The sequence below is a fragment of the Macaca mulatta genome, chromosome 10 (assembly GCF_049350105.2).
Source record: "Macaca mulatta isolate MMU2019108-1 chromosome 10, T2T-MMU8v2.0, whole genome shotgun sequence".
Classification (NCBI taxonomy): domain Eukaryota; kingdom Metazoa; phylum Chordata; class Mammalia; order Primates; family Cercopithecidae; genus Macaca; species Macaca mulatta.
In genome coordinates this window covers 28,177,913-28,204,645 of record NC_133415.1, presented here as the reverse complement: position 1 = coordinate 28,204,645, position 26,733 = coordinate 28,177,913, and the positions used below count along the sequence as shown (strand labels likewise).

The 26,733-nt window shown below is 47.2% G+C and overlaps 2 protein-coding genes across 29 annotated transcripts in view; one reads left to right on the top strand and one right to left on the bottom strand.

Annotated features, from left to right (window-relative positions):
• CABIN1 (calcineurin binding protein 1) overlaps positions 1 to 5,555 on the bottom strand; it is a 164,009-nt gene extending 158,454 nt beyond the window's left edge. For 25 of the 28 annotated variants that reach the window (XM_077950308.1, XM_077950323.1, XM_077950312.1 and 22 more), the window contains exon 1: positions 5,499 to 5,555. The gene's annotated coding sequence lies outside the window, so the exon portion shown is untranslated. Of the gene's footprint in view, positions 1 to 4,956 lie in introns of all 28 variants that reach the window. The other 3 variants (XM_077950309.1, XM_077950314.1, XM_077950310.1) reach the window with 2 other exon arrangements.
• A 5,866-nt stretch (positions 5,556 to 11,421) lies between these two features.
• GSTT4 (glutathione S-transferase theta 4) lies at positions 11,422 to 18,669 on the top strand. The gene is made up of 5 exons (XM_001089710.5): positions 11,422 to 11,533; positions 13,287 to 13,374; positions 15,519 to 15,669; positions 16,908 to 17,084; positions 18,472 to 18,669. The coding sequence occupies exons 1-5, from the start codon at positions 11,422 to 11,424 to the stop codon at positions 18,667 to 18,669; spliced, it is 726 nt and encodes a 241-aa protein (XP_001089710.3).
• Positions 18,670 to 26,733: the final 8,064 nt, after the last annotated feature.

Below are 26,733 nucleotides of genomic sequence, written 5' to 3'. Positions count from 1 at the left end.
CATCTCAAATTTTAAAAAAAAAAAAAGATAAATTGTATGTTACTTATATTTTATCACAATTTTTTTTTAAAAAGCTAAAGAACAGAAAAACGAAAACCTGGTAGACAAATGGAGGAAAAATATGAACAGATAAATCGCAAAAGAAGACGCAACTAGCTCGAAAACATATGAAAAAATGTTTGAATCATAGAGAGATGTATATTAAAACAAAACAACACTATACACTATTTCTCACTGATCACACTAGCAAAAATTAAAACATGACAGCACACACTGTTGGCGAGGTTGTGGAGAAACAGGCGCTATTCTCATACATTGCTGGACATTGGTACAACCCTTCAGGAGGGAAATTTGACAATATCTGAGAAAATTACATATGCATTTACCTTTCAACCCCAAAATTCCACTTCTAGAAACTACCCTGAATATGTACCTCCAACAATACAAAAACACATAAGCACAGAATTATTCACTGTACAGCACTGTTTGTAACTGCAAGATAATGGAAGCAGCTTAAATGGCCATAGATAGGAGGGTAGAAAAATAAACTATTATAATAGTTTCTTCATATAATATAAACTGTAATAGTTTATTCATCTACTCTGTGGTACATACTATGGTACATTCACACAATGTATGAATGTACAATGTATGAAATACAATGAATATGCAGCTGTAAAAATTAATGAGGCAATGTTCATAGCAACATAATTCAAAATAATGCATAAGTAGAAACCCAAGATCCATCAACTGATAAAAGGATAAACAAAAGGTGGTATATCCATAAAATGGAATATTATTCAGCCATAAAAATAACGAAACACTGACAACATGGATGAACCATGAAAACATTATACTAAGTGGAAGAAGCCAGTAACAAAATACCACGTACTGTATGATCCCATTTACATGCAATGTCCAAAACAGGCAAATTTATAAAGTCAGGAAGTGGATTCCTGGTTGCCTAGAGCTGGGGGAAGACAGGATGGGAAGTAATTGCTAATTGCTAACGGATCAGGGTTTCTTTTAGGGGTGATAAAAATGTTCTAAAATGTGCTGCGATGATGCTTGCATAACTCTGTGCATATACTAAAAAACCACTAAACTTTATACTTAAATGGGTGAATTGTAAGGTATGTAAATTATATCTCAATAAAGATGTTTTTGTTTATTTGTTTTTTCTTGAGACAGAGTCTCGCTCTGTCGCCTAGGCTGCAGGGCAGTTCTCGCTCTGTCGCCCCGGCTGGAGTGCAGTGGTGCAATCTCGGCTCACTGCAACCTCCACTTCCCGGGTTCAAGCGATACTCCTGCCTCAGCTTCCCGAGTAGCTGGGACTACAGGCATGCACCACCATGCCCAGCTAATTTTTAAAATATTTTTAGTAGAAACGGGGTTTCACCATGTTGGTCAGGCTGACCTCAAACTCTAGACCTCAAATGATCTGCCCACCTCAGCCTCCCAAAGTGCTGGGATTACAGGCGTGAGCCACCGTGCCTGGCCTCAATAAAGATGTTTTTAAAAATGAATGAGGAAGATCTCTATGAATATGGGGTGATTTTCAAGACACACATTTCTTTTTTTTTTTTTTTTTTTGCAGACGGAATCTCACTCAGTCAGTCACCCAGGCTGGAGTGCAGAGATGCAGTCTCGGCTCACTGCAACCTCTGCCTCCCACTTTCAAGCGATTCACCAGTCTCAGCCTTCCAAGTAGCTGGGATTACAGGTGCCTGCCACCACACCCAGCTAATTTTTTTGTATTTTCGGTAGAAATGGGGTTTCACCATGTTGGCCAGGTTGGTCTCGATATCCTGACCTCAGGCAATCCACCCACCTCAGTCTCATAAAGTGCTGGGATTACAGGCATGAGCCACCATGCCCAGTCTAAAACATACTATTAAGTGAAAAAAGCAAACACAATTATCTATAGCGTGTCACCTTTGTGTAAGAAACAAGAGATATGAGAAAATACACAACTATCTGTTCACTTGTGCAAAAGAAACGCAAGATAATCCAGATGCCAAAGTTAGCTATACAGGGTAGGTGGGAAAGGGGTGAAAAGAAGGGGTGAATGGGAACAGGGTGGCAGGCATGAGGAGGGAAAGACACTTCTCTGAGTATACCTTTGTGTGTAGCTCTGACTCTCAGAAATCAGTCATAATTCATACCCCAAAAACAAACTAAAATCAGCTAGGACATAAGGGGAACTCGAAAACAAATATAAACCCTAACAGTGAACCTATTACAACTAACATAACCACTCTGAAGGGCATGAGGAAGAAAAGAACTAACCTAAGTAGCTGTGGAAAACCGTATCTTGACGGGATAGGCTAAAGACAAAAAGAACTGTGATTCCAGAGTTGGGGCAGAGAAAACACAAGATGAGCGTGGAACACCTTGTGGTGCCATAAAGTAAGTAAGTGCTCAGAGAAAAAAACAAGAAAAAAAATGAGGGCCAGCTGATAGGCCACAGAAGCTACCCTGAAGGAGATCCTAACTAAATAGCCAATGCTGTAACAGTAAGCAACAAAATAATGATGATAATGAATTTTAACTCATAGAATATAATGCATATCCATGGCCTATACTGACACATAAATAATCAAATAAATAAATAAAAGAGAGAGAGAGTAGATCTCCTTTCAGTAGAACTTGACTTAATAAATGCAGAAGGAAAGAGATATATAATTTACCTTTAGGCAAACACCACAAAGATCTGCAGATGGATGCTAAAGTCAGTGGATACAAATTCATGGAGAACCAGAATTTGTGTCCTCTCAATCTATCTCTCTCAAGAGACTCATTAATTAGAAATGGATAGTAACTTTATGGTGTAGAAACCTGGCAGACACCAAGTAAACCAATAGATCAAGGTAAATATCACCAGTAACAAGACATACCAGTATCTTGGACTCCATCTGATGCACTGAGAAAGACACAAAGATAATGTATCTTTGTATTATTCTGGCCAACAATGCATAATCTTACCCCAATCATTAGAAAACACTGGACAAACCTTTAAATTGAGAGACATTAGACAAAATAACTGATCAGTACTCTTTAAAAGCATCAAAGCCAAGGAAAACAAGAAAAGACTAAGGAAATGTTATGGACCAAGGAGAAATAAGTAAATGCAACATGGGATCTTGGATAGGATCCTGGAATGAAAACACAACCTTAATTTTAAAAATGGTAACATTCATATCACGTCTGTAATGTAGTTAATAATACTGTACAAACACTAGCTTTCTGTTCTTGATAACTGTTCATTATGTAAGATGTTAACATTAGGGAAAGCAGGGTGAGGGACAGAGAACATTTTGTATTGTTGCAACTTTTCTCTAAATCTAAAATTAGTTTAAAAAGCTTGGCCGGGCGCGGTGGCTCACGCCTGTAATCCCAGCACTTTGGGAGGCCGAGACGGGCGGATCACTAGGTCAGGAGATCGAGACCATCCTGGCTAACACGGTGAAACCCCGTCTCTACTAAAAAAAAAACAAAAAACTAGCCGGGCGAGGTGGCGGGCGCCTGTAGTCCCAGCTACTCAGGAGGCTGAGACAGGAGAATGGCCCGAACCCGGGAGGCGGAGCTTGCAGTGAGCTGAGATCCGGCCACTGCACTCCAGCCTGGGCGACAGAGCGAGACTCCGTCTCAAAAAAAAAAAAAAAAAAAAAAAAAAAAAAAAGCTTAAAAAGAAATAACCATTTTGATTATATATTTATCATCTGTAAGCAATGTGAGGATGGTGACTGTATTGTTCACCATAAATCCAAGAAACTCACCAAAAGGAGCTTTAAAAAAAAAATAGCTATTGAGGCCGGGCATGGTGGCTCACGCCTGTAATCCCAACACTTTTGGAGGCCAAGATGGATCACCTGAGGTCAGGAGTTCGAGAGCAGCCTGACCAATATGGTGAAACTCCGTCTCTACTAAAAATACAAAAATTAGCCAAGCGTGGTGGCAGGCGCCTGTAGTCCCAGCTACTCGGGAGGCCGAGACAGAAGAATTGCTTGAACCCAGGAGGCAGAGATTGCAGTGAGCCGAGATCATACCACTGCACTCCAGCCTGGGCGACAGAGCAAGACTCTATCTCAGAAAAAAAAAAAAAAAAAAGCTATTAAATAATCATGAAAAAGAAAAATATCTATTGATTTCTGACTCCCAGCCCAGCAGCTGCATTTCCTCAGATAGCAGCACATTCACCAGGCTTATTAGTCTAAGCTAATAAGTTTCCAAACCCCTTATAGTGTCCATGGCCTCAGAACACATGCTAAAGAATAACACACTTTGAGACATCGGCACCCTGATACAGAGTGATAACTGGGGGTGTCTCCCGGCCGGGAAGGTGGGAAGCCTATGTCTTAAGCTCAGTGGTGGCAGTGCCTTGGCTGTGTGACTGACTTGACACAGATGCCAGTCTCTGGGTCTGTCTCCCCTCATGTATGAGGTGCTGTACTAGATGAGGGTTCTGCAAGCTAATCAGCCCACCCTTTTTGTACAGCCCAGGAGCAAAGAATGGTTTTTACATTTTTTAATATTTGGAAAAAAAATCATGACACATGAAAATGATACAAACAATATATAAAATTAAAATTTTGGTCCCCATAATTACAATTTTATTGCAACACAGCTACTCTCTTACGCATTGTCTTCAGCTGTATCCACACCACACTGCCACACTTGAGTAGACACAGGATGCCCCCCCCAAGCCTAAACTACTATTATCAATACTATTATACTCATATTTACAATATAACAATGTAAACATTAATATATTCACAACAAAAGTTTGCCGACCGCTGAACGAGACCGTTCTAAGCATATTCTATTTCTAACCATAATAATCACACAGAAGGAATCTTAGCCACATGGAATCCGACGATCCCACACTTATAACCTGTAATAACTCAGGTCCTGAAGAGTTAAGTGACTCCCAAAGCCACTTGTGCAGACAGACACCTTGGGAATGTCAGGTGAGTTCCATCTGGCCAGGGCCCGCCTCCTGCGGGGAGTCAGTGAAGCAGAATGGTCACAATTTTCAGTCTGGAGTAGCGCTCACCCACTGGGTGACTTGGAGCAAGTCATTTCACCTTCCCTCGGCCTCAGTTTCCACCCTTGTAAATGGCACTAATAACAGCACTCACCTCGCAGGGCTGCTGTGAAGGTGAAGCGAAAGGTCGCGAGTAAAGGGTTAGCGCTGGGCTTTGCACCCAGCAGACGCCAAATCAATGGTGGCTCCTGCGGTTACTGGGAACCACCCCCGAGGCCGGAACCCATCCTAGGCACCTCAAGGCGGCGGCAAGAGCCGTGAAGAGGCCCGCGGGGCAGCCAGGAAGCCCGGCCTCGGTTTCCCCGACTGTGACTCCAAAGCTGCCCGCGAAACCCCCAGCGTCCTCACATAACCCAGCCTCGCGCCTGCAGCCCCTCAAGCCTGTACCCCCAGCTCTGCCGAGCCTCACCCCCACCCCCACCGCCTTCAAACCAGCCTTCCAGGAACTCACTAGGCGTCTCCACAGCAACGGCCAGTCCTTCCCGACCACCGCGCATGCCGGCTGCGCGCCTGACAACAAGGCCTGCTCCCATTGGCTCCGGTGCCGGCTGCGCCAGCCAATCAGCGGGGGCACACTCGCCGCTTGTCCGCTCGTGTGGCTGGTTAGCTGGGGCCCTGCAGACTGCTACCCTTGGGCGGCGCGCGTGTGTGTGTGTGTCTGTGAAATGCGGGAGTGGAGCTTGTTGGTTCCGGATCCCCGCCGTCGGTCCTCGAGTGCTTGGCTCAGAGCACCAGCTCGTAGTCGGACTCCCTTCTCCACAGCTTGCGCCCTGAGCAGTCGCTAAATAATGGGCTGTGTGCGATTACCTGGGACATGTGCTCTCAAAACAGTGGAAACTTGGGGAACACTTAGAGCGAAGTGTCCAATCTTTTAGCTTCCCTGGGCCGCGTTGGAAGAATTGTTTTGGGCCACACATAAAATACATTAACACTAAGGATAGCTGATGAGCTAATAAATAAATAAATAATAAAAATAAAAATCACCAAAAAAATCTCAAAATGTTTTAAGAAAGTTTACGAATTTGTGTTGAGCCGCATTGAAAGCCAAGCCGACCAGCGGGTTGGAGAAACTTGACTTAGAGGGAACCAGGTAGGAAGAGCATCCTCATTCATTATATTACCTGTGCCTCTCTTTCCAAAAAGGATGTGAAGCCCAAAAGGCACAGATACAATAGGATATTGAAACAAAAGGAAAAAAAAGAACAAAACCTAGTAAATGAACAAGGAGAGAGGGGTGATGGGTGGTGTCAGCATTCCAGAGGTGAAAAAAGGCAACAGAATTGAAGGGCTTCTGTCAAGGCCTTGGGCTGAAAGATGGTACTCTCTTGGGAGCTATAATAATAATAAAGCATTGTAGGGAAGAACTGTGGTTGAATTCATAGCTGCTTGAGTCTAGCAAGGATGATTTAAATAGGAGTGAATGTTGGGGGTTTTTTAACTTCAAAGACAGTAAAAGCATGGTGAAACACTCAGTACAATAAAGCTATGCTGATAAGCTAGAAGTTTTGAAAATTGTTGAGTCACCAACCTTGACTTTGAGTATTAGGGTAAACAGTACTGGGGGAGGGTAAACAGAAGCATAAACAGATAGTTTCAAAGCTGCATGGATAACTTTCTGCCTCGGATGCAGCTTCCACTCGAGCCTTATCATGAAAGATGCGCTGGAGAGAAACAGTTGAAAGTAGGTGGGAAGGGTGGTCAAGCAGCAAAAAGCTGTGTGGGGAGTGTCCAGAGGTGAGAAACATGCAGATCATGCAGGAGTGTCAGGATGCACAGTGTTACAATGAGGCAAAGCTCAGGGCCACAGTGGGGAGAGAGCACCCTGGAGAGTTGGGAAGACGCCAGTCCAAACAAGCAAGCAGAAAACATTGTTGCAGTCTTGCCCATACACCACAATGTACCAGTCTCTCATTGTGGGGTATCACCCAGAATTCTTTGTCTCACGACCAAGAAAATTAAGGAGTGTGGCCACAAAGGGTGAAGTTGAAGCAAAAGTTTAATAAGCAAATGAAGAAAGCTCATCGCAGCTGGCGGGAGGCCCAAGCAGGTTGCCCACTATGAGGCTGGGTCTGGGGTTTTTATGGACTGGGAAGGGAAGGAATGTGCTGACTGGTCTTGGAGAGAACACTACTCAGCTTGGCCCCTGGACATTGCCAGGGACCAATTAGGAGCTGAAGTGATAGCCTGGCCCAGGACCAGTCGGGCTGAAGTGATGATTCACAGAGGCTCGGCTCACAGTCTAAAGCATGTCCAAGAAAGGAAAGTGCCCACTGGTACCCACCGTAGCCCACCGTGTACATGTCCACAAAAGTAGAAGAGACTATTTCCTAGAAGCCCACTGGTTATACAAAGGACAAAGGTGTTTCTATGTTGGGTCTTGTTCCTTTATCCGAGTAGCTGTAGGCATGTCTTAGGCACAAAGGTAAAAGGTGTTTCTATGTTGGGCCTTGTTCCTTTACCTGAGTGGGCCAGAGGTTTGTGCAAGTTTCCTTATCTGTGTCTGAAGCCTGATTTTTCAGGTTGTTCCTCTGTTTAAAGGAGTTTTACTAAGAACCCACCCTAATTACCTAACTTTTCTCTCTCAGTATCACTCTCACTACAGTGAAGATAGCAGATTTAACATGGGGAATGTAGATCAAAGACTGTTGCCTTATGGTCTTGGTGAGAGCTGGGCCTGAATCCCATCCTTGGTGACTGCAACGATTCATTCATATTCAACTCAAACATTCCCTGAGGTGCTTGGGGAAGCAGGACACCATGAAACACACTGGCAGATGAATGAGTTCAAAATAGTTGGGCCAGGCGTCCAGGGGAAGGAACTCCAAGGTCTAGCTATTAATGAGAGTCCTTAGCAGTGGTTAGGTAAAAACACAGCAGGCACAGGCATATTCCATTAGAAACTGACTTTATTAACTATATAGACTGCACACACTGAAAATCAAAATTCGGTGTTTCACTGGTGCACTAAAGGTAAGGATCATCAAAGGTTTATGCAGGGAAACAGTGACCGCCACGGTGTCCAAGGGTCATTAGAGGAAAACTCTGCATGGAACATCTGGAAGGCTACAGAAATGGAGACTCCCTATAGGCTCCCCCACACCGCCCCTACATACTTTGACATTCAACAGACTGATAGGGTATTTGGATAAGAGGGTGGGGGCTTCATTCATTCAGTTTCAATGCAGCTTCAGCGCCAACATTGTATTTCCAGGTTTGACATTCTGGGACATGGGTTTTACAAGGTGCCTAGCTCCAGAAAATTATCAGCAAGAGTTAAGAGAGAAGATGAAGTTCTCTTCCCAGGAATATCCGGAGAAGGTCCCTGAAGCCCAGCCTGCCCTGTGCTCTGGCCCATTACAGCAGACTATGAACAGGAAACAGCTCAAAACTGTTGGAGAAGAGCTGAGCAACTCCTGGAGGTCCAGAATTCTGGGAGGGCAGGTGAGAGGAGCAGCAATGGGGCTAGAGCTCTTCCTGGACCTGACACACCATCCACTTTTGCAAGACAGAATGGCATCCCTTTTCAGCTGCAGCCGGCGGAGTTGGCTTGGGGTGAGCCAAGTGGCTGAGCTGGACCCCATGGAGTGGGTGCCAAGGACCAGGCCCTGCACTGAGCCTTCTCTCCTCTCCTTTCTGCCCACCAGGGGAGCACCTGAAGCCTGAGTTCCTGAAGGTGACCCCCTGGGGAAGATGCCTGCCCTCAGAGATGGCGACTTCCTACTAGCAGAGAGGTAATTGTGACCTGGTGACCACCCAGGGTCACAGCCAGGATCTGCCTGGGTTCAGGCACTCAGAGTTGTAGGGGGAGGCAGAGAAAAGAGGGGAGATCTTTCCCTGGGATGGACATCTTTCCAAGTCACAGCAGCCCCTTCCTCATTTCAGCTTGTGTAGCTCTGATGCAGAGGCTGGACCCATGGGCACCTTTGGGCTAAAGCTGGAGGCTGGAACCTGGCTAGAGCCTTAGCCATCTGGAGCTGCCCAGGTGGGGAAAGGGCATAGGTCACCCAGATAAGCCTGGACAGCCTGAAGCCAGCAGGCAAGGCTCAGGCTTGAGGCTGGCTCCTCCCCAAATGTCCCCAGCTCATCCTTTCAGAGTCCTAGGAGCTGGGAAGGCCCAGGGGAGACTCCACTTTCAATCCCAGCTCCCCAATTCCTCACTCTGTGCCCTTCAGCAAATCACAGAACTTTGTGTGCCAGGTTTCTCCTCTGTAAAATGGGGTGGGGGGAATAATGTAACCACCTCCCAGGGCTTACCCGAGGATGGAAAATGGGCACCTAGTGCTCTGGGGCACTAGGAAGGGAACTTGGGCAGGGCTCACGTGGCAGGCCTGCCTCTCTCACTCTGAGTGGGGACCCTGATGCCAGGGAGTGGGGCCTGGGCATGGAGGGCAGGATGGTGCGATAACTGGGAGGGAAAGTGGAAACATGGGCCCAGGGAGGATCGAGTTGGAAATGGAGAAACAGAGTGGTTTGGTCGTGGGGAGATACTGCCTGGAGGGAGTTGTGGTATAGGGCGGTCCTCCCCTGAAGGGGAAGGTGGGAAGAAAACCTGGTCAAATCACCATGAGTATGAGCCATAAAGCCGCCTGGCCCTGACAGGCTGGAGAAAAGATCTCTGACATCTCCTGCCCACAGCATGGTCATCGTTTTATACCTCAGTCAAAAGTACCAGATGGAGGAACACTGGTACCCATCTGAGCTGCAGGCCCGCACCTGCGTGGGTGAGTACTTGGCATGGCAGCATGTCACCATCCAGCTGCCTGCCACCAATGTCTACCTGTGCAAAGTGAGCTTCCTAGGCCCTGTCATGCAGGCTGGGGCAGGAGTTTGGACCCCCAGAGATGGAAGGTACCAATTGGCACATATTACATATTAGCTTCACTTCCACTGCCCTGAGCAGACATCACTAATCTATCACAGTACTCCTTCCCCTAAGCCGGAATGAATCCTTAGAAACTTTCTGAACACAGAGCCCCAGAGGACATCACTAATGAATGGCAGCCGGGAAGGGATGGTGAGGAGGCCCAAGAGGATTCCAAGGGTGTGGGTTAAGTTGCTCCTCTCCTCCCAGCCCAGTCTCTCCTGCCCCACTTCTCAGGGCAGCCTGCAGATGCTGCACAACTGGAATGGCTGTTAGGGAGGCTGCCGCCAGCCCTGCAGCACCTGGATGGGAAGGTGCTGGTGGCCAGGCCCTTTGTGGCAATGGAGCAGCTCTCCCTGGAAGATTGGTGCTGATGGAGGTGATGGAGGTGAAGCTCTCCTACCCACCTGCCCTCTGGGGAGACTCTGGGCATGGGGCTGAGCCCCAACCCCAGCTGTCCTATCTTCCCTGCCCACTGCTGTTGGCTGTGACCTCTGCCAAGACTCCCGGCTGCAAGAGTGGCAGGCCTGTGTGGAGGCCGCCCTGGATACTGAGCTCTTCCTGGAGGCCCACAAGCTCATTCTCTAGCCTCAGAACCACAGTGAGGCTCAGCGGGACCCCCAGCTGGCCCAGAAGCAGGTGCAGTTGCTGCAGGAGCGGCTCCGCTGATTGGGTGCAGCCCACTCCACTGCACCCTGCTGTCTGCAGTAAACACACTGCGTGCTCTTCGCTTGTCTCCAGGCTTACTCTGTCACTGGAAGTGGGGTCAGTCCCATTTCTGAGCCTAGACATATTAGATCACACAGCATAGAGTGAGTGGCACTCAGTCCCCCATGTGGGGCTCTAGTTACTTTCCTGGGCCACCAGGTGCACAGTCTGGCCACTGCAGCCCCAACCCAGGCCAGGAAGTTTCCGGGCTCCTCTGCATGGCACACACTGGCTGAGTGTCCCCTGACTTCCTGGTGGTAGTGTCCCCACTGCTCCCAAAGCTCCCAGATTCCTGTGTCTCTTTCTCCCAATTCCTTTTCAGTCAAAGTTCAGGCTCCATTCACCTATGGATACTCCCAGTCTCTACTTCTGGAATCTTCCAGGGATAATTCTTATTGCCTCCTCCTCATTCTGGACCCTGCAAAGCCCCTTTCGTCAGGTTCTGCAATGAAAGTCCAGCCATGGGAATTCCCAGACATAATCCCTTCTCAGACAGGGTGTCTGTGAGGTGGTGCCACGGGGCATAGGCATATGTTGAAGGGGGAGACTAGGGTCACAGCTGCCACATCTTTGCCACAGACCTCTCCCGAGCCTACTCCTGGGCCTCCTTAGAATCCTTGCTGCCGTAAGAATTGCAGGCTTCCTGGCCTTATGACAACACAAAGGGAAACAAGAAGTTTCCCTGGGGAACACAGGGTCCTGGGTCCAGATTGGAGAGGGCACAGGGCCAGGGGACTCTGGCCAGACATAGGCCCAGGTCTGTGGCTGGCCAGTTGCAGCTGTGGGGCCCGGCATGTGTCTCAACATGGCCCTGGAGCTCTACATGGACCTGCTGTCAGCACCCTGCCGTGCCGTCTACATCTTCTCAAAGAAGCATGATATCCGGTTCAACTTTCAGTTTGTGGATCTGCTGAAAGGTCAGTTCCCACTGCTACCGGGCAGGCCTGGTCCTGGGGGATGCAGGGCACACAGATTGGGGTTTTCCTTTTTTTCTTGTTTTTTGATGGAGTTTCGCTCTGTTGCCCAGGCTGCAGTGCAGTGGCACTATCTCTGCTCACTGCAATCTCCACTGGGTTCAGGTGCGTCTCCTGCTCTCTCAAGTAGTTGGGATTAGAGGTGCTCGCCACCACACCCAGCTAATTTTTTTTTTTTTTTTTTTTTTTTTTTTTTTTTTTTTTTTTTTTTTTTGAGACGGAGTCTCGCTCTGTCGCCCAGGCTGGAGTGCAGTGGCCGGATCTCAGCTCACTGCAAGCTCCGCCTCCCGGGTTCACGCCATTCTCCTGCCTCAGCCTCCCGAGTAGTTGGGACTACAGGCGCCCGCCACCGCGCCCGGCTAGTTTTTTGTATTTTTTAGTAGAGACGGGGTTTCACCGTGTTAGCCAGGATGGTCTCGATCTCCTGACCTCGTGATCCGCCCGTCTCGGCCTCCCAAAGTGCTGGGATTACAGGCTTGAGCCACCACGCCCGGCCTAATTTTTTGTATTTTTAAAAGGAGTTTCACCATGTGGACCAGGCTGGTCTCAAAATCTGAACCTCAAGTGATCTGCCCACCTCAGCCTCCAAAATGCTGGGGTTACAGGCATAAGCCACCATGCCCAGCCTGATAGGGGCGTTTCTGAGGAGCAGAGACAGAGACAAGGGAGTCACCCCAGAGGTCCCCAGGAAAGAAATGATGCCAGGGGGCTTGTAGGCTGCATCCCTGTCTAGCCTACCTTAGTCATTCCCCACTAATGACAGTCCCCATGCCGGAGATGAACAGGCTTTTCGAGGAGAAGGGGGAAGGAAGAGCATCTGGGACTCCCTGAGCTCCCACCAGGCACCCTGGCTTCCTTGTGGAAGTCTAGGACCTTGTGAACTCAGCACCTGCCTGCCAGGTTGGCAAAGGGGGCAGAAGAGCACAGTCTGTCTACACCCGTCTTCCCCAGTGTTCAGAACGGCTCAGGGCTCCACTGACCCCGAGTGAGGGCCAGACGGGTGGGCTCCAACTCCATCCTGAGCACAGAGGGGCTCCAAAACCTCAACCTGCAAAAGCAGAAGCCTCTAGAACACAGAGGAAGAGACAGGGAAGCTTTGGAAATGAATGGGGTGCGAGTGGAGCCCCCAACGGGAAGCAGCTGGTCCAGAAAGAGTTTCAATTCCTGCCCCCACATCAGGTTCCCTGTACAGATGACCCCGATTGTGTCTGAGAGGCTTCCTTTTGGATGTCCAGCTGTGTGCTGGGCCCGGCTTCCTTAAAGAGGGGACAGAGGAGTGAGGGCGATGGGAGTGGGGATGGGACTCAGTCCCTCAGGGCTTCAGGTGATTCAAAGGCTGTGGCTTCAGATTCAGCTTTGGGGGTGGGCCCAAAGCTGGAGGCCTCCCCCCAGCTGGGGGAAGCTGGAGGGGGAGGCCTCCAGCTTCTGGGCCAAAGGGTCATCCTTGTCCTTGGACACAGGTAGGAGGCACGGGAGTCACTAAACCTAGGGTGGAGTAGCCTGGGAGCCACCAGTTCTGATCCCAGTCCGGTTCTGCAACTGCCTTGCCCTATGACCTGGGGTGAGACGTGATGTCCCTCTGGGCCTCAGTTCCCTCTTCTTGAGAAAATAGAGAGGGAGGTATTTGTGTCTCTGGGAGTCTCAGTTCTCTCTCCCCTGGAGTCCCACAGCCTCATACCTTCCCTGCCCCTCCCAGGTCACCACCACAGCAAAGAATACATTGACATCAACCCCCTCAGGAAGCTGCCCAGCCTCAAAGATGGGAAATTTATCTTAAGTGAAAGGTAAGTCTTCCCCAGGGCCCTTGCACCATGTGTCTCTGCTCCTCCTGGGAGACACAGTGCGCGCATTTGTCTATTTCACCATGGAAAACCTCACACATACACTAAAGGAGAGTGAATACTAACTAATGAGGGGCATGAGGAACCCCACAAACCCATTGCCCAGCTCCGACTGTTGCCAACCTGGAGTCCATTTTACATCATTTCTATTCCCCTGCCTCCCAGACATCCCATCATTCCAGTCATAAATGTTTAGGGGCCAGCTCACACCTGTAATCCCAGCACTTTGGGAGGCTGAAGTTGGGGGATGGCCTGAGCTCATGTGTTCAAGACCAGCCTAGCCTGGACAACATGGCAAAACCCCATATCTACAAAAAATACAAAAATTAGCTAGCGTGGTGGTCTGCACCTGTAGTCCCAGCTACTCAGGAGGCTGAGGGGAAAGACTGCTTGAGCCCGGGAGGCAGAGGTTGCAGTGAGCCGAGATTGAGTCATTGTTCTTCAGCCTGGACAACAGAGTAAGATCCCATCTCAAAAATAAAAATAAATAGTAAACAAATCAATAAATGTTTAGGAACATACCTCTCAGAGATAAGAGTTCTTAAAAAAAAAAAAAAAAGAAAGAAAGAAAGAAAAGAAAAGCAACAGACTGGTCATGGTAGCTCATGCCTATAATCCCAGCACTTTGAGAGGCTGACACGGGAGGATCGCTTGAGGCCAGGAGTTCACGACTGCAGTGAACTCTGATTGCGCCACTGCACTCCAGCCTGGGCTAGGAGAGAGGGTAGGAACACTACATTACCATTAAGATACCTCACAAAATTAACAATAATTCCTAGATTTCATCTAATGTCTGGCTCCTGTTCAAAACTCTCTGATTATCTCCTAAATATTTTCTTGGCAGTTTGTTTGGATCAGGATCCAAACAAGTTCTGAATCTTGCAGCCAGTTGCTGTCTCTCCCGCCACTCTCTAATCGGTAGCTCTCTCCATGCCCTAACCTTTTTACCTTGGCAAGGTTGCTGTTGATGATAACAAAGGAGCACTTGTCCTGTGGAGGTTCCCACACCAGCCATCAATCAGCAAGGCCTAGGATACCCCTCCGAAGCATGTCTCCCCTCCGTCCCCTTCCCTCTGTCCCCATGACCTCCACCATTCCCGGACATCACAACCTTCCCGATAGTTGCTGGCCCTGCTGTCGTCCATTCTGCTCCCTCGGGCTCACCCTCCATCCAGCACCAGAGAGATGGATCCTTTCATGCCCTGGCTTGTATAACACCTAATCTTATGGATTAAGTCCATAACCTCCCTGCATCTCCTGGGGCTACCCTCTGTGGCCTCCACAGTGTCTCTTGCTGCCTCACCACTCCCCAACCACCCCCACCCTCCTTCCAGTTGCACCCACCTACTCTCCGTTCTTCAGATTCACCTTGCTGCCCTTACCCTGGTATTTCAGCATGTGTTTTTATTTGTTGGTTTTTTGAGACAGAGTCTTGCTTTGTGGCCCAGGCTGGAGTGCAGTGGCACAATCTTGGCTCACTACAACCTGTGCCTCCCAGGTTCAAGTGACTCCCATGCCTTAGGCTCCCAAGTAGGTGGGATTACAGGTGTGTGTCACCACACCCAGCTAATTTTTGTATTTTCATTTTAGTAGAGACAGGGTTTCACCACGTTGGCCAGGCTGGTCTCCAACTCCTGGCCTCAAGGGATCTGCCCGCCCTTGGCCTCCCAGAGTGCCGGGATTACATGTGTGAGCCATCGTGCCTGGCCTGTTTCTGTTTTGAAAAAGGATCTTGCTCTTTCACCGAAGTTGGAGTGCAGTGGCGTGATCTTGGCTCACTGCAGCCTCAGATTCTTGGACTCAAGCGATCCACCCGCCTCAGCATCCTGATTTGACACGTGTTGTTCCCCTTGCTGGCCTACTCTTTGTTATACCACCAGCCCCCAACTCCTACTCACCCTGCAGGGCTCCTTCCCTGCCCTTACTGACTGTCAGACAGACAGCCCTGGTGAAGGCCTTTCCCGGGGCCATTTGGGCTCCTTCTTGCTCTGGAAGCCCCAGCAGTTGGGCCCAGGGCATATTGGGGTGGTTGATGTACTGGCACTCAGGAAGGCAAGGGCAGTGCCCCTGACTGGCCCTTTCTGCAGTGTGGCCATCCTCTACTACCTGTGCCGCAAGTACAGCGCTCCATCACACTGGTACCCGCCAGACCTGCACGTACGTGCCAGTGTGGATGAGTTCATGGCTTGGCAACACGCGGCCTTTCAGCTGCCCATGAAGAAGATAGTCTGGCTCAAGGTGAGCAGGATCACTTCCGGGGCCTGGGGACAAGGGCACAAGGGAGTCAGGGAGGCTGGTGGCCAGTTCTGGCCCTGCTGATTGCCGGTGAACTCTAGTAAGTAAGTCTCCCTCCCTCTCTGGGCCTCATTTCCTCAGCTCCTTCTCCTGCCTGCCTTACAGAGCTGTCAGGGGTGTGGACTGAAACAATGGGCATGAAAGAGTCTTATTAGGGCGAGGGGAAGGGCATACAGGAGGGGCTGATATGACTTACCCAGGACAGCATTTGAGGCATTTCATTCCAAACTAGAGAATCTCAGCGTCGAAAGGCCCACAGAAGGCCAGGTGTTGTGCTCAAGCCTGTAATCCCAATACTTTGGGAGGCCAAGGCAGGTGGATCACTTGAGGTCAGGAATTCAAGACCTACCTGTCCAAAATTGTGAAACACTGTCTCTACTAAAAATACAAAAAAAATTAGCCAGTGTGGTGGTGGGCACCTGTAATCCTAGCTACTCAGGAGGCTGAGGCAGGAGAATTGCTTAAACCAGCCAAGTGGAGGTTGCAGTGAGCTGAGATCATGCCACTGCACTCCAACCTGGGTGACAAAGTGAGACTCCATCTCAAAAAAAAAGCTCATAGAAAATTTGAAGATGGCCGGGCGCGGTGGCTCATGCCTGTAATGTCAACACTTTGGGAGGCCAAGGCAGGCAGATCACAAGGTTGGGACTTCGAGAACAGCCTGGCCAACATGGTGAAACCCCATCTCTATTAAAAATACAAAAGTTACCCAGGCATGGTGGCACGTGCCTGTAATCCCCGCTACTCCAGAGGCTGAGGCAGGAGAATCTCTTGTACCCAGCAGGCGGAGGTTGCGGTGAGCTGAGATCCCGCCACTGCACTCCAGCATGGGCAACAGAGTGAGACTCCGTCTCAAAAACAAAACAAAAAAAAAGAAAATAGAAAATTTGAAGGTGACAAATAACCAATACATGTGTACATGATTGGTTACATCAAATTCTATGCCTGTGACAGGCATCACTAATCAGTCACAGGACTTATACCTGCTGAGCTCCCCAAATCCTTGTGAACACATGGTTCCCAGCAACTTCCACCAATCAGAACTGCTACAAGAGGTGAAACTACTTTATGTCCTGGGAACTGTCCAGTATCTATCCAGCAGACAAGAGTACAGAGACCAGGCAGGGCAGGTGGCCCTGGAGTGCAGCCTCCTCTTCCCTCCTCTTCCCAACCCTGGCCAGTTGCTGATCCCAAAGATAACAGGGGAGGAAGTTTCAGCTGAGAAGATGGAGCATGCAGTGGAAGAGGTGAAGAACAGCCTGCGGCTCTTCGAGGAGTATTTTCTGCAGGATAAGATGTTCCTCATCGGGGACCAAATCTCACTGGCTGACTTGGTGGCCGTGGTGGAGATGATGCAGGTGTGGGTTGGGGTGGAGGAGGGTTAGACCTTGGGCAGAGGTGGGACTCCTCTGTGACCAGTGGGGCCATCACTTGAGGATAGGCTGGAGAGGCAGGAAAGGCAGGTAGAGCTGCCATGGGGGCTGTGGGAGCCAGGTCAGGGGGCCTGGACTCAGTCTGGGGGCAACAGGAAGCACAGAACATTGTGAATCAGGGAGGATCACAGTTCTCCACACTTGACAAAGATTCTTCGGTGTGTGAGGAGCTGGAGGGTGAGCCTGGGATAGAGAAGAACACTGCATTTCCTGGTCAATCCACCAGCATCCCAGATACCGCCTCCTCTTGCTGGACTCGCCAGGAAATGTTCACTGGCCCCTGGGGTTCCTTCTGGCCCTGCCTCGTTCCCAGAGCTCCAGACAGACAGCTATGGAGGACAGCTCTCCTGGCTGGGTCTGAGGGGCATCCACTGTGCATTTGGAGGCACACCTGAGTATGGGGCATTTATGTGGCCTCTCCATGCAGGGGAGGGTGACCAGTTCTGCCTCTCAAGACACTGGCCAGGGTCTAAACTGGCCATCCTGAACACCAGCTAGGGCACTGCACACTGACCAAAGAGACTAATTTTCATATCAGCCAGAGCTATGCCCAGGAGGAGGCACCTGGGATCCTGGTGGCTTGGCCAGGAAATGCAGTGTTCCTTTCCTCATCCCAGAGATCTCTGGCTCATATGAAAATTAGTCTCTTTGGTCTGTTTGCAGTGCAGACCAGCACCAGGAAAAATCATTCTGGCCTGCCCCGAGGGCTCAGACATATGCTTCGCCCCCACCCCTTACATTTCACCCACCACCCACCCCTTCTTGGGCTTCCCAAAGACCTTGGGTGCAAAGCCAAAGTCCAGGGTAGACTGTCTTAGTGAACCAGCCAAACTGCAGGGTAGACTGTCTTAGTGAGCCAGCCAAACTGCAGGGTAGACTGCTTGCCAGGTCTCCCATTCTAGCCCCTGAGCCTGATCACAGTGGGAGGTTAAACATGGGGAAAAAAACCTGAGTTCTCTCCCTTATCCACATATACACCCCTGGGGTAAGGGGTTTCCTTGGAAGAAGGCAGAATTCATGTGAGGTCGCAGGCTGGAGAAGTGGGAGCTGCCTGGGCCGGGAGCCCTCTCAGCATGGTCCAGAAGGCTTAGAGCAAGAAGATCAGTGACCAGAGACCCTGGGGGATTCTGGATCCTCCATCCCCATGTACATCTATTACATAGTCTGGGACCCCCTTGCTCAGGCCTTGGGGGTCAGCAGCCTATTTCTTTGCAGAGGCAGATGTTGGAGGCGGGGGCCTGAGGCTGTGGGAGAGGACCCAGGTAGGGCTGGTCCCCAGGCTGACCACATCTTCCTCTTTGTCTATCCACAGCCCATGGCAGCCAACTATAATGTCTTCCTCAACAGCTCCAAGCTAGCTGAGTGGCGCATGCGGGTGGAGCTGAATATTGGCTCTGGCCTCTTTAAGGAGGCCCACGATCGACTAATGCAGTTGGCCGACTGGGACTTTTCAACATTGGATCCAATGGTCACGCAGAGAATCTGTGAGTTTCGGGAGAAGTACTTGTGATCCTAATTGCAGCCATCCTGCAGGGCCTGGCTGGCTCAACAATCTGAGCCACCTTCCTTAAAGGAAATGCTAAAAAAGACACCTCTTCTTTGCCTAATAAAGAGCTGGAACAACCATCACAGCTGCTGAGCAACAGATAGTTGGCGTATGCACAGGGTCTGATGTGGGAGTGGGTGGTGGTTACAGATCCAGTTTCCAAAAAGAATTTTATAAGTAAAGGGTTAAATATGGCTACATTGTCAGTAATAATAGTTGGTGACTTCAATACTCCACTTTCTTTCTTTTTTTTTTTTTTTTTTGAGATGAAGTCTCACTCTGTCACTCAGGCTGGAGTGCAGTGGCACAATCTGGGCTCACTGCAATCTCCGCCTCCCAGATTCAAGTGATCCTCCTGCCTCACGAGTAGCTGGGATTACAGGCACACGCCACCACACCCAACTAATTTTTTTTTTTTGTATTTTTCTCAAACTCCTGAGCTCAGGCAAATTGCCCGCCTCAGCCTCCCAAAGTGTTGGGATTAGGGGTGTGAGCCACTGTGCCTGGCCCCCACTTTCAGTAATGGATAGAAAAACTACAGAAGACCATCAAGGAAATAGAGGACTTGAAAAGCACTATAAACCAGTTGCGCACACTAGACATGAACAGAACATTCCACCTGCCAGGAGCAGAATAAGCATTCTTCTGAAGAGCACGTGGAATATTCTCCAGTATAGAGCATATAATTGGTCCTAAGTCTCAAATTTAAGAAGATTGAAATCATGCAAAGTATGGTCTCTGGACACAGTGGAATAAAGTTAAAAATCAAGAACAGAAGGAAAACTGGAAAATTCACAAGCACATAGAAATTAAACAGCACACTCTTAAACAATCAGTGGGTCAAAAATGAAATCACAAGGGAAATTAAAAAGTATCTTGAATGAATAAAAATGAAAACACAACATGCCCAAATTTATAGGATGCAGCACAAGCAGTGCTAAGAGGAAAATTTACAGCTGTAAACACGAGTTAAGAACGATCTTGAATCAATAACCTAACTTTATGCTTTAAGGAACTAGAAAAATAAGAGCAACCTAAACCCAACACCAGTAGAAGACAGGAAATAATAAAGATTAGAATGGAGATAAATGAAATAGAAAATAGAAAAACAATAGAGAAAATCAATGAAACCAAAAATTGGATCTCTGAAAAGATCAACAAAAATTGGCAAGCCTTTAGTTAGAACAGCCAAGTGAAAAAATAAGACTCAAATTATTCACCAAGAAAATGGAAGATGGGTACAATGGCTCACACCTGTAATCCCAGCACTTTGGGAGGCTGATCACTTTGGGAGCAGGATCACTTGAGGCCAGGAGATTGAGACCAGCCTGAGCAATATAGTGAGACTTATTTCTACAAAAAGATTTATTTTTTTTAATTAGCTGGGAGGCAAGGCCCAGTGGTTCATGCCTGTAATTCCGGCATTTTGGGAGGGTGAGGCGGGCAAATCACCTGATGTCAGGAGTTTGAGACCAGCCTGGCCAACATGGTGAAACCCCTGTCTCTACTAAAAATAAAAAATGAACTGGGCATGGTGGCGGGCACCTGTAATCCCTGCTACTCGGGAGGCTGAGGCAGGAGAATCGCTTGAACCCGAGAATCAGAGGTTGCAGTGAGCCGAGATCACACCACTGCACTCCACCCTGGGTGACAAGAGCGAAACTCCGTCTCAAAAATAAATAAATAAATAAGAAAGAAAGAAAAATTAGCTGAGTGTGTTGGTGCATGCCTGTAGTCCTAGCTAATTCGGTGACTGAGGTGGGAGGATCACTTTAGCCAGGAGTTCAAAGTTACATTGAGCTATGACTGCACCACTGTACTCCAGCCTGGGTAACACAGGAAAACCTAATCTCAATAAATGAAAAAAAAAAAAACAACAGACACCAGACAGAAAGAAAATGGACACATCACTACTGGTATTAGAGAAGTACAAAGGTTTATAAAGAAATACTATGAGTAATTGTATGTGAACAAATGAGATAACCTTGATGAAATGAGAAAATTTTAGAAACATAAAATCTACCGAAACTGACTTAGGAAGAAAGATACAATTTGAATAGAACTGTAACAAATAAAAAGATTAAAATATTAATTTTTAAAAATTCCTAAAAAGAAAAGCCCAGGACCAGATGGCTTCACTGGTGAATTCAACCAAAAGCTTGAAGAACTAACACAAAGCCTTCACAAACTCTTCCAAAAAATAGAACAGGAAGAAATATTTTTCAACTCGTTCTATGAAGCCAGAATTACTCTGATACCAAAGACAGAAAAAGACATTATAAGAAAATAAAGTTACAAAGCAATATCCTTATAAATATAGATGTAAAAATCCTCAGCAAAATATTAGCAAATCAAATTCAGCAGCATATTAAAAGGATTATACACCTTGACCAGGTAGGATTTATCCCAGGAGTATAAATGTGGTTCAATATACAAAAATCAATCAATGTAGCATACCGTGCTAATAGAAAGTCACATGATCATCCTAATGCAGAGAAGGCATTTGACAAAATCTAACATCCTTTTACGATAAAATTACTCAGCAGATGAAGACTAGAAAGGAACTTCCTCAACCTGATAAAGAGCATCTATGAAAAACCTATAACTAACACCATACCTCATTCATTGTGAAAGATCGAGTATTTCCCCTCTAAGATCAGGAACAGGACAAGAATGTTCATTCACACCACCTCTACTTATTAGGGCAATTAGGCAAAAAAAAAAAAAAAAAAAAAAGGAAGAAAAAGCATCCAGATCAGAAAGAAAGAAGTAAAACTATCTTTAGTCACAGATGACATTATAGGAACTCGCTTAAAAACCATTAGAGCTAATAAGCAAGTTCAGCAAGGTTGCAGGATACAAGATTAATACACAAAAATCCATAGTACACATTTGCAATAAAGGATCAAAAAATTAAAACAACATTTCCATTTACAATAGCATCAAAAAGAATAAAATACTTAGAATAAGTTTAACCAAAGAAAAGCAACACTTAAACACAGCAAACTATAATGTGCTGTTGAAAGAAATTAAAGGAACACCACCAAGCAATCTGACCTGAGAAAACACGCAGGTTCAACAGAATGAGTCCTGCTCTTCAGCAAGCACCCATCTTGTGTTCAAGCTGGGTCTGTGAGGCAAGTCTGGCAAGATAGAGATGGACATACAACCAAATCTGGAATGCAGATAAGGCCAAGGGAAGGTAGGTCAATCGTTGGAAACATTCAACAATCCGTGGAAGAAATGTTCAAAATAGAATCTCAGGGTCTAATGAAGTTGAAAAATCTCTCCTCTTGGTAGTTCTGTTGAAAACTATTGAATGATTGGATAAAGTAAAACATAAGTATAAGGGATTATTAGGTACCAATGAATGTGTAATAAATGTAAAAAGAGGGGCAAGTTCATACAAGGAAGTGTATGCTGCTGGATTTCTGTTGAATTGTGCATGGAAGACCATCAGCAGTTCAAGTCAAAAAGCTTGTCTAGAGGGACTGTGCCAGGATCTGCAGTTCCAAACCTCATGGAGGAAGCTGTCTGCCCATTAGAAGCCCAGAGCCCAGAGGGATGGACCAGAGCAAATCCTCTCCCTCATGGAGCTAGATGGGAACACAAAACCATCTGACAGCATGCAATTTTACATCTCGTACCCTGTTTAATCCTCACAACTACCCTGATGAGTACTAGTATTATCCCCATTTTGTAGATGAGAAAACAAGTTCTTCAGGGGGAAGGGATCTTCAGAGCAGCATATGAATGAGAGGCAGAACCAGAGTCAGGACCTGTATCTTGTCTTCTCCTTCCTAAAACTAGAAAAGTACCCACCACCAGGCAGTGTTTTTGGTGCAGAGGAATCAGTAGTGAACAAAATAGGCAAAAATTTCTACCTTTAGTGTTCACGTTATTGTGGAGGAAGACAAACAATAATCCCAGTAGAGAAGTAAAAAATTAGAATGTTTTGCTAGAAAGTCCTTAGGTGGGGTGTCATGATGTTGGTATCTTACGTTCAAAAAACAGTAAGTTGAAACTGGGGTTGCATATATTAGTGCTGTTGTACTAGTCCTTTCATTTTCTGGATTTTAAATGTTTTCATAATTTAAAAGTTGGGGGGAAACTTAAAGAAGACCTTAATAAATGGGAGGACATCCCATGTTCATGATTGGAAGGCATAGTAATGTTAAGATGTCAAATTCAACACAATCTGCATTAAAATTCCATTTGGCTTGTTTGTACAAACTGACAAATTGGCCCTAATATTCATGTGGAAATTAAAGTGACTCAGAATCTCCAAAATAGTTTTGAAAAAGAAAAAGTTGTAGGACTCATGCTTCCCAATTTCAAAACTTACTTCAAAGCTACTATAATCAAGACATTGCCAATCAAACTACAATGAGATACCACTTCACACACTCTACGAGGGGTATAATAGAAAAGACAGATTAAAAGTATTGTTGAAGATGTGTGAAGAAATTGGAACCCTCGTGTGCTGCTGCTGAGAATGTAAAATGTATAGCCACTTGGGAAAACAGCTTGCAGTTCCTCCAAAAGTTAAATATATATATTATAATGTATATATAATATATTATGTATATATTACATTATATATATATATGAGTTTGGTTTTTTGGTTTGTTTCTTTTTTTTTTTTTTTTTTTTTTTGAGACAGATTCTTGCTCTGTCACCCAGGCTAAAGTGCAGTGGTGCCATCTCGGCTCACTGCAACCTCCGTCTCCTGGATTCAAGCAATTCTCCTGCCTCAGCCTCCTGAGTAGCTGGGATTACAGGCAGGCACCACCATGCCCAGCTAGCTTTTGCATTTTTAGTAGAGACGGGGTTTCACAATGTTGGCCAGGCTGGTCTCGAACTCCTGACCTCAGGTGATCCACCCAGCTCAGCCTCCCAAAGTGCTAGGATTACAAGCGTGCGCCACTGTGCCCGGGCAACATAGAGTTATATTATCCAGCAACTCCATTCCTAGGTATATACCCAAGACGACTGAAGACATATGTCCAGACAAAAACTTGCACATGAACGTTCATCACAGCAATATTCACAATAGCTGAAACATAGAATCAATGCAAAAGTCCATCAACTGGTGAATGGATAAACACAATGTGGTGTATACATAAAATAGAATATAATTCAGCCATAAGAAGGGATGAAGTACTGTGATATGCTACAACATGGATGAATCTTGACAACATAATGCTAAATGAAAGAAGCCAGTCATAACAGGCGACATATTTCATTATTCCATTTGAGTGAAATGTCCAGAAGAGGCAAATACTTCCTGTCCACAGAGGTAGAAAGTAGATGAATGGTTACCAGGGGCTAGGAGAAGAGGGAAATGGGGAGTGACTGTTTAATGGGTACAGAGTTTCTCTTTGGGGTGATGAAAATGATCTAGAATTAGATCATTGTGATGGTGACAAAACTTGGTTAATATACTAAAAACCACTGAATTGACTTTAAACCAATTGAATTTTAAAGTATACTTTGAAAAAGTGGACATTATGGTATGTGAATTACACCTTATAATGAAAATATGATTGCATTGTTCAAAAGAGTATGGAAGGAAGCATACAAAAAATATGAAACATAAAGTATGGCTCTTTTTATTCTAAAGTGTAGAAATTGAACATTTTATCTCAAGATATAAAACAAAAACAAAGAAAGCTAAAAGCCCTTCCATTTGGCCATCTTGGAGTAAGACCTACCGCAGTCCAGCGCCTTTTACTCAGCCCCACAGCCTAGCCTATTGCTTTCATGAAACCCTATAGCTTCCACTCCTGTTTGACTGTTGGGTGTAAAGTTATAAGTGACCATATTGGGGGAAGGGAGGAAAACTCCCCATAAAAGTATATCCTGGGGGCCTGAGGACAGACGTGGGCCCAGGTATCAGAACGTGATATGCCTACTTGTCCCTATCTCGTTGTCCACACACAGGGCTTGGAAGGTGGCCATGTTTTGTTTTTGTTTTTGTTTTTTTTGTTTTTTTGTTTTTTTTTGAGACGGAGTCTCACTCTGTCGCCCAGGCTGGAGTGCAGTGGCCAGATCTCAGCTCACTGCAAGCTCCGCCTCCCGGGTTCACGCCATTCTCTTGCCTCAGCCTCCCGAGTAGCTGGGACCACAGGCGCCGCCACCTCGCCCGGCTAATTTTTTGTGTTTTTAGTAGAGACGGGGTTTCGCCGTGTTAGCCAGGATGGTCTCGATCTCCTGACCTTGTGATCCGCCCGTCTCGGCCTCCCAAAGTGCTGGGATTACAGGCTTGAGCCACCGCGCCCGGCCAGGTGGCCATGTTTTATATGACGTGAGCTCCAACCAACAAGCTGATTGGCTTCTTCAACAAGAGCCCAGGTAGAGATTGGTGTCTAGAAGAGCCCATCAGATTCTAGGGAATCAGGCCTCTGGCAGTTGGGCACAGTGGGTCATGCCTGTAATCCAGCACTTTGGGAGGCTGAGGTGGGCAGATCATCTGAGTTCAGGAGTTCGAGACCAGCCTGACCAACATGGAGAAACCCTGTCTCTACCAAAAACACAAAAAATTAGCCAGGCGTGGTGGTGCAAGCCTGTAATCCCAGCTACTCGGGAGGCTGAGGCCGGAGAATCTCTTGAACCCGGGAGGCAGAGGTTGTGGTGAGCAGAGATCATGCCACTGCACTCCAGCCTGGGCAACGAAGAGTGAAACTCCATCTCAAAAAAAAAAAAAAAAAAAGAGAGAATCAGGCCTTTGGCAGTGGAAACTCCCCTGAGAAGATGTCATAGGGTCCTCAGGGTCAGACACAGAGAGAAGGAGACATTGGGACAGAGAGAAGAGTCAAGAAAAAAAACGTGACTTGCAGTCTGTGAAGAACAGGGTGGCCCCCGGTGGCTTCCAGCGCAGGTTCTGGATCAAAGCTCCTCGAAGTTTGAGGCGCATTTGGATCACCTGAGGATCTTATGAAAATACAGACTCTGTCTGATTCAGTAGGTCTGGGTTTAGGGGTGGGAGCCTGGTAGTATATTTCTAACAAGCTCCCAGGCAAGGCTGCTGCTGCTGCTCATCTAATGAGCACAGTTTGAGGCTGGACAGAGTGGCTCACACCTGTAATCCCAACACTTTGGGAGGACAAGGCAGGAGGGTCTCTTGAGGCTAGAACTTTGAGACCAGCCTGGGCAACATAGCAGGACCTGGTCTCTAAAAAACAAGAGAGAAGAAGAAGAAAAAGGAAAAAGAAGACCTCAACTAGAGTAGGAAGCAGCTAGGCCACATATCTCTTTAACGGAGAAAAGAGTTTTTTTCTTGAGTAAATTTGAGTGTAACCATGTTCCTTGTTAATGACAGTAACTTTAAATGTCAAGAATGTGAGGGAGGCCAGGGGCGGTGGATCACATCTTTGTAATCCCAGCACTTTGGGAGGCTGAGGTGGGAGGATCACTTGAGCCCAGAAATTTACGACCAGTCTGGGAAACAAAGTGCAACCCCGTCTCTACAAAGTCAAAAAATCAGCCAAGCATGGTGGCATGCTCTGGTGGTCTGAGTTACATGGGAGGCTGAGGCAGAAGGATTGTTTGAGCCCAGGTCGAGGCTGCAGTAAGCTAAGTTTGCACCACTGCACTCACTCTAGCCTGGGTAACAGCAGGACCCTGTCTCAGAAAACAAACAAACAAATAAACAAGAATGTGAGAGACCACGGGGAAGGTGTGGCCCTGGGGTAGGGGCTGGGAGACGGGAGAACAGCTGTTAGTGGCCACATCACTGCCCAGAGCAGACAGTGCCCTGTCCACCCTCATGAGCTCTTCGGACTCCTTGGACAGGACTGACTACACAGGAAAATGTGGGGACCCTTATTTTTAAATTGTTAAGAATGTCAAGATGGCAACGGCAAAGCTTTAAACCAAGTGCATGGCCCTTCTGCGTTGTAGGCCCACGAGGCAGGCAGACTGGTATTCACATCCTTGTATAGCCCCCTCCCCTTGAGTGTGGCTGGGGTCTGTGCTCTATTGCTTGGAAGCAAGGCTTATCCCTAAGCCTTATTTTCAGGGAGGTGG

Bases quoted from the DNA above. Each gene is read 5' to 3' on its own strand.
- GSTT4 (XM_001089710.5), top strand. From the start codon at position 11,422: ATGGCCCTGGAGCTCTACATGGACCTGCTGTCAGCACCCTGCCGTGCC. The intron at 11,534-13,286 runs GTCAGTTCCCAC...TGCCCCTCCCAG, and splicing joins GTTTGTGGATCTGCTGAAAG to GTCACCACCACAGCAAAGAA. The intron at 15,670-16,907 runs GTGAGCAGGATC...AACCCTGGCCAG, and splicing joins AGAAGATAGTCTGGCTCAAG to TTGCTGATCCCAAAGATAAC.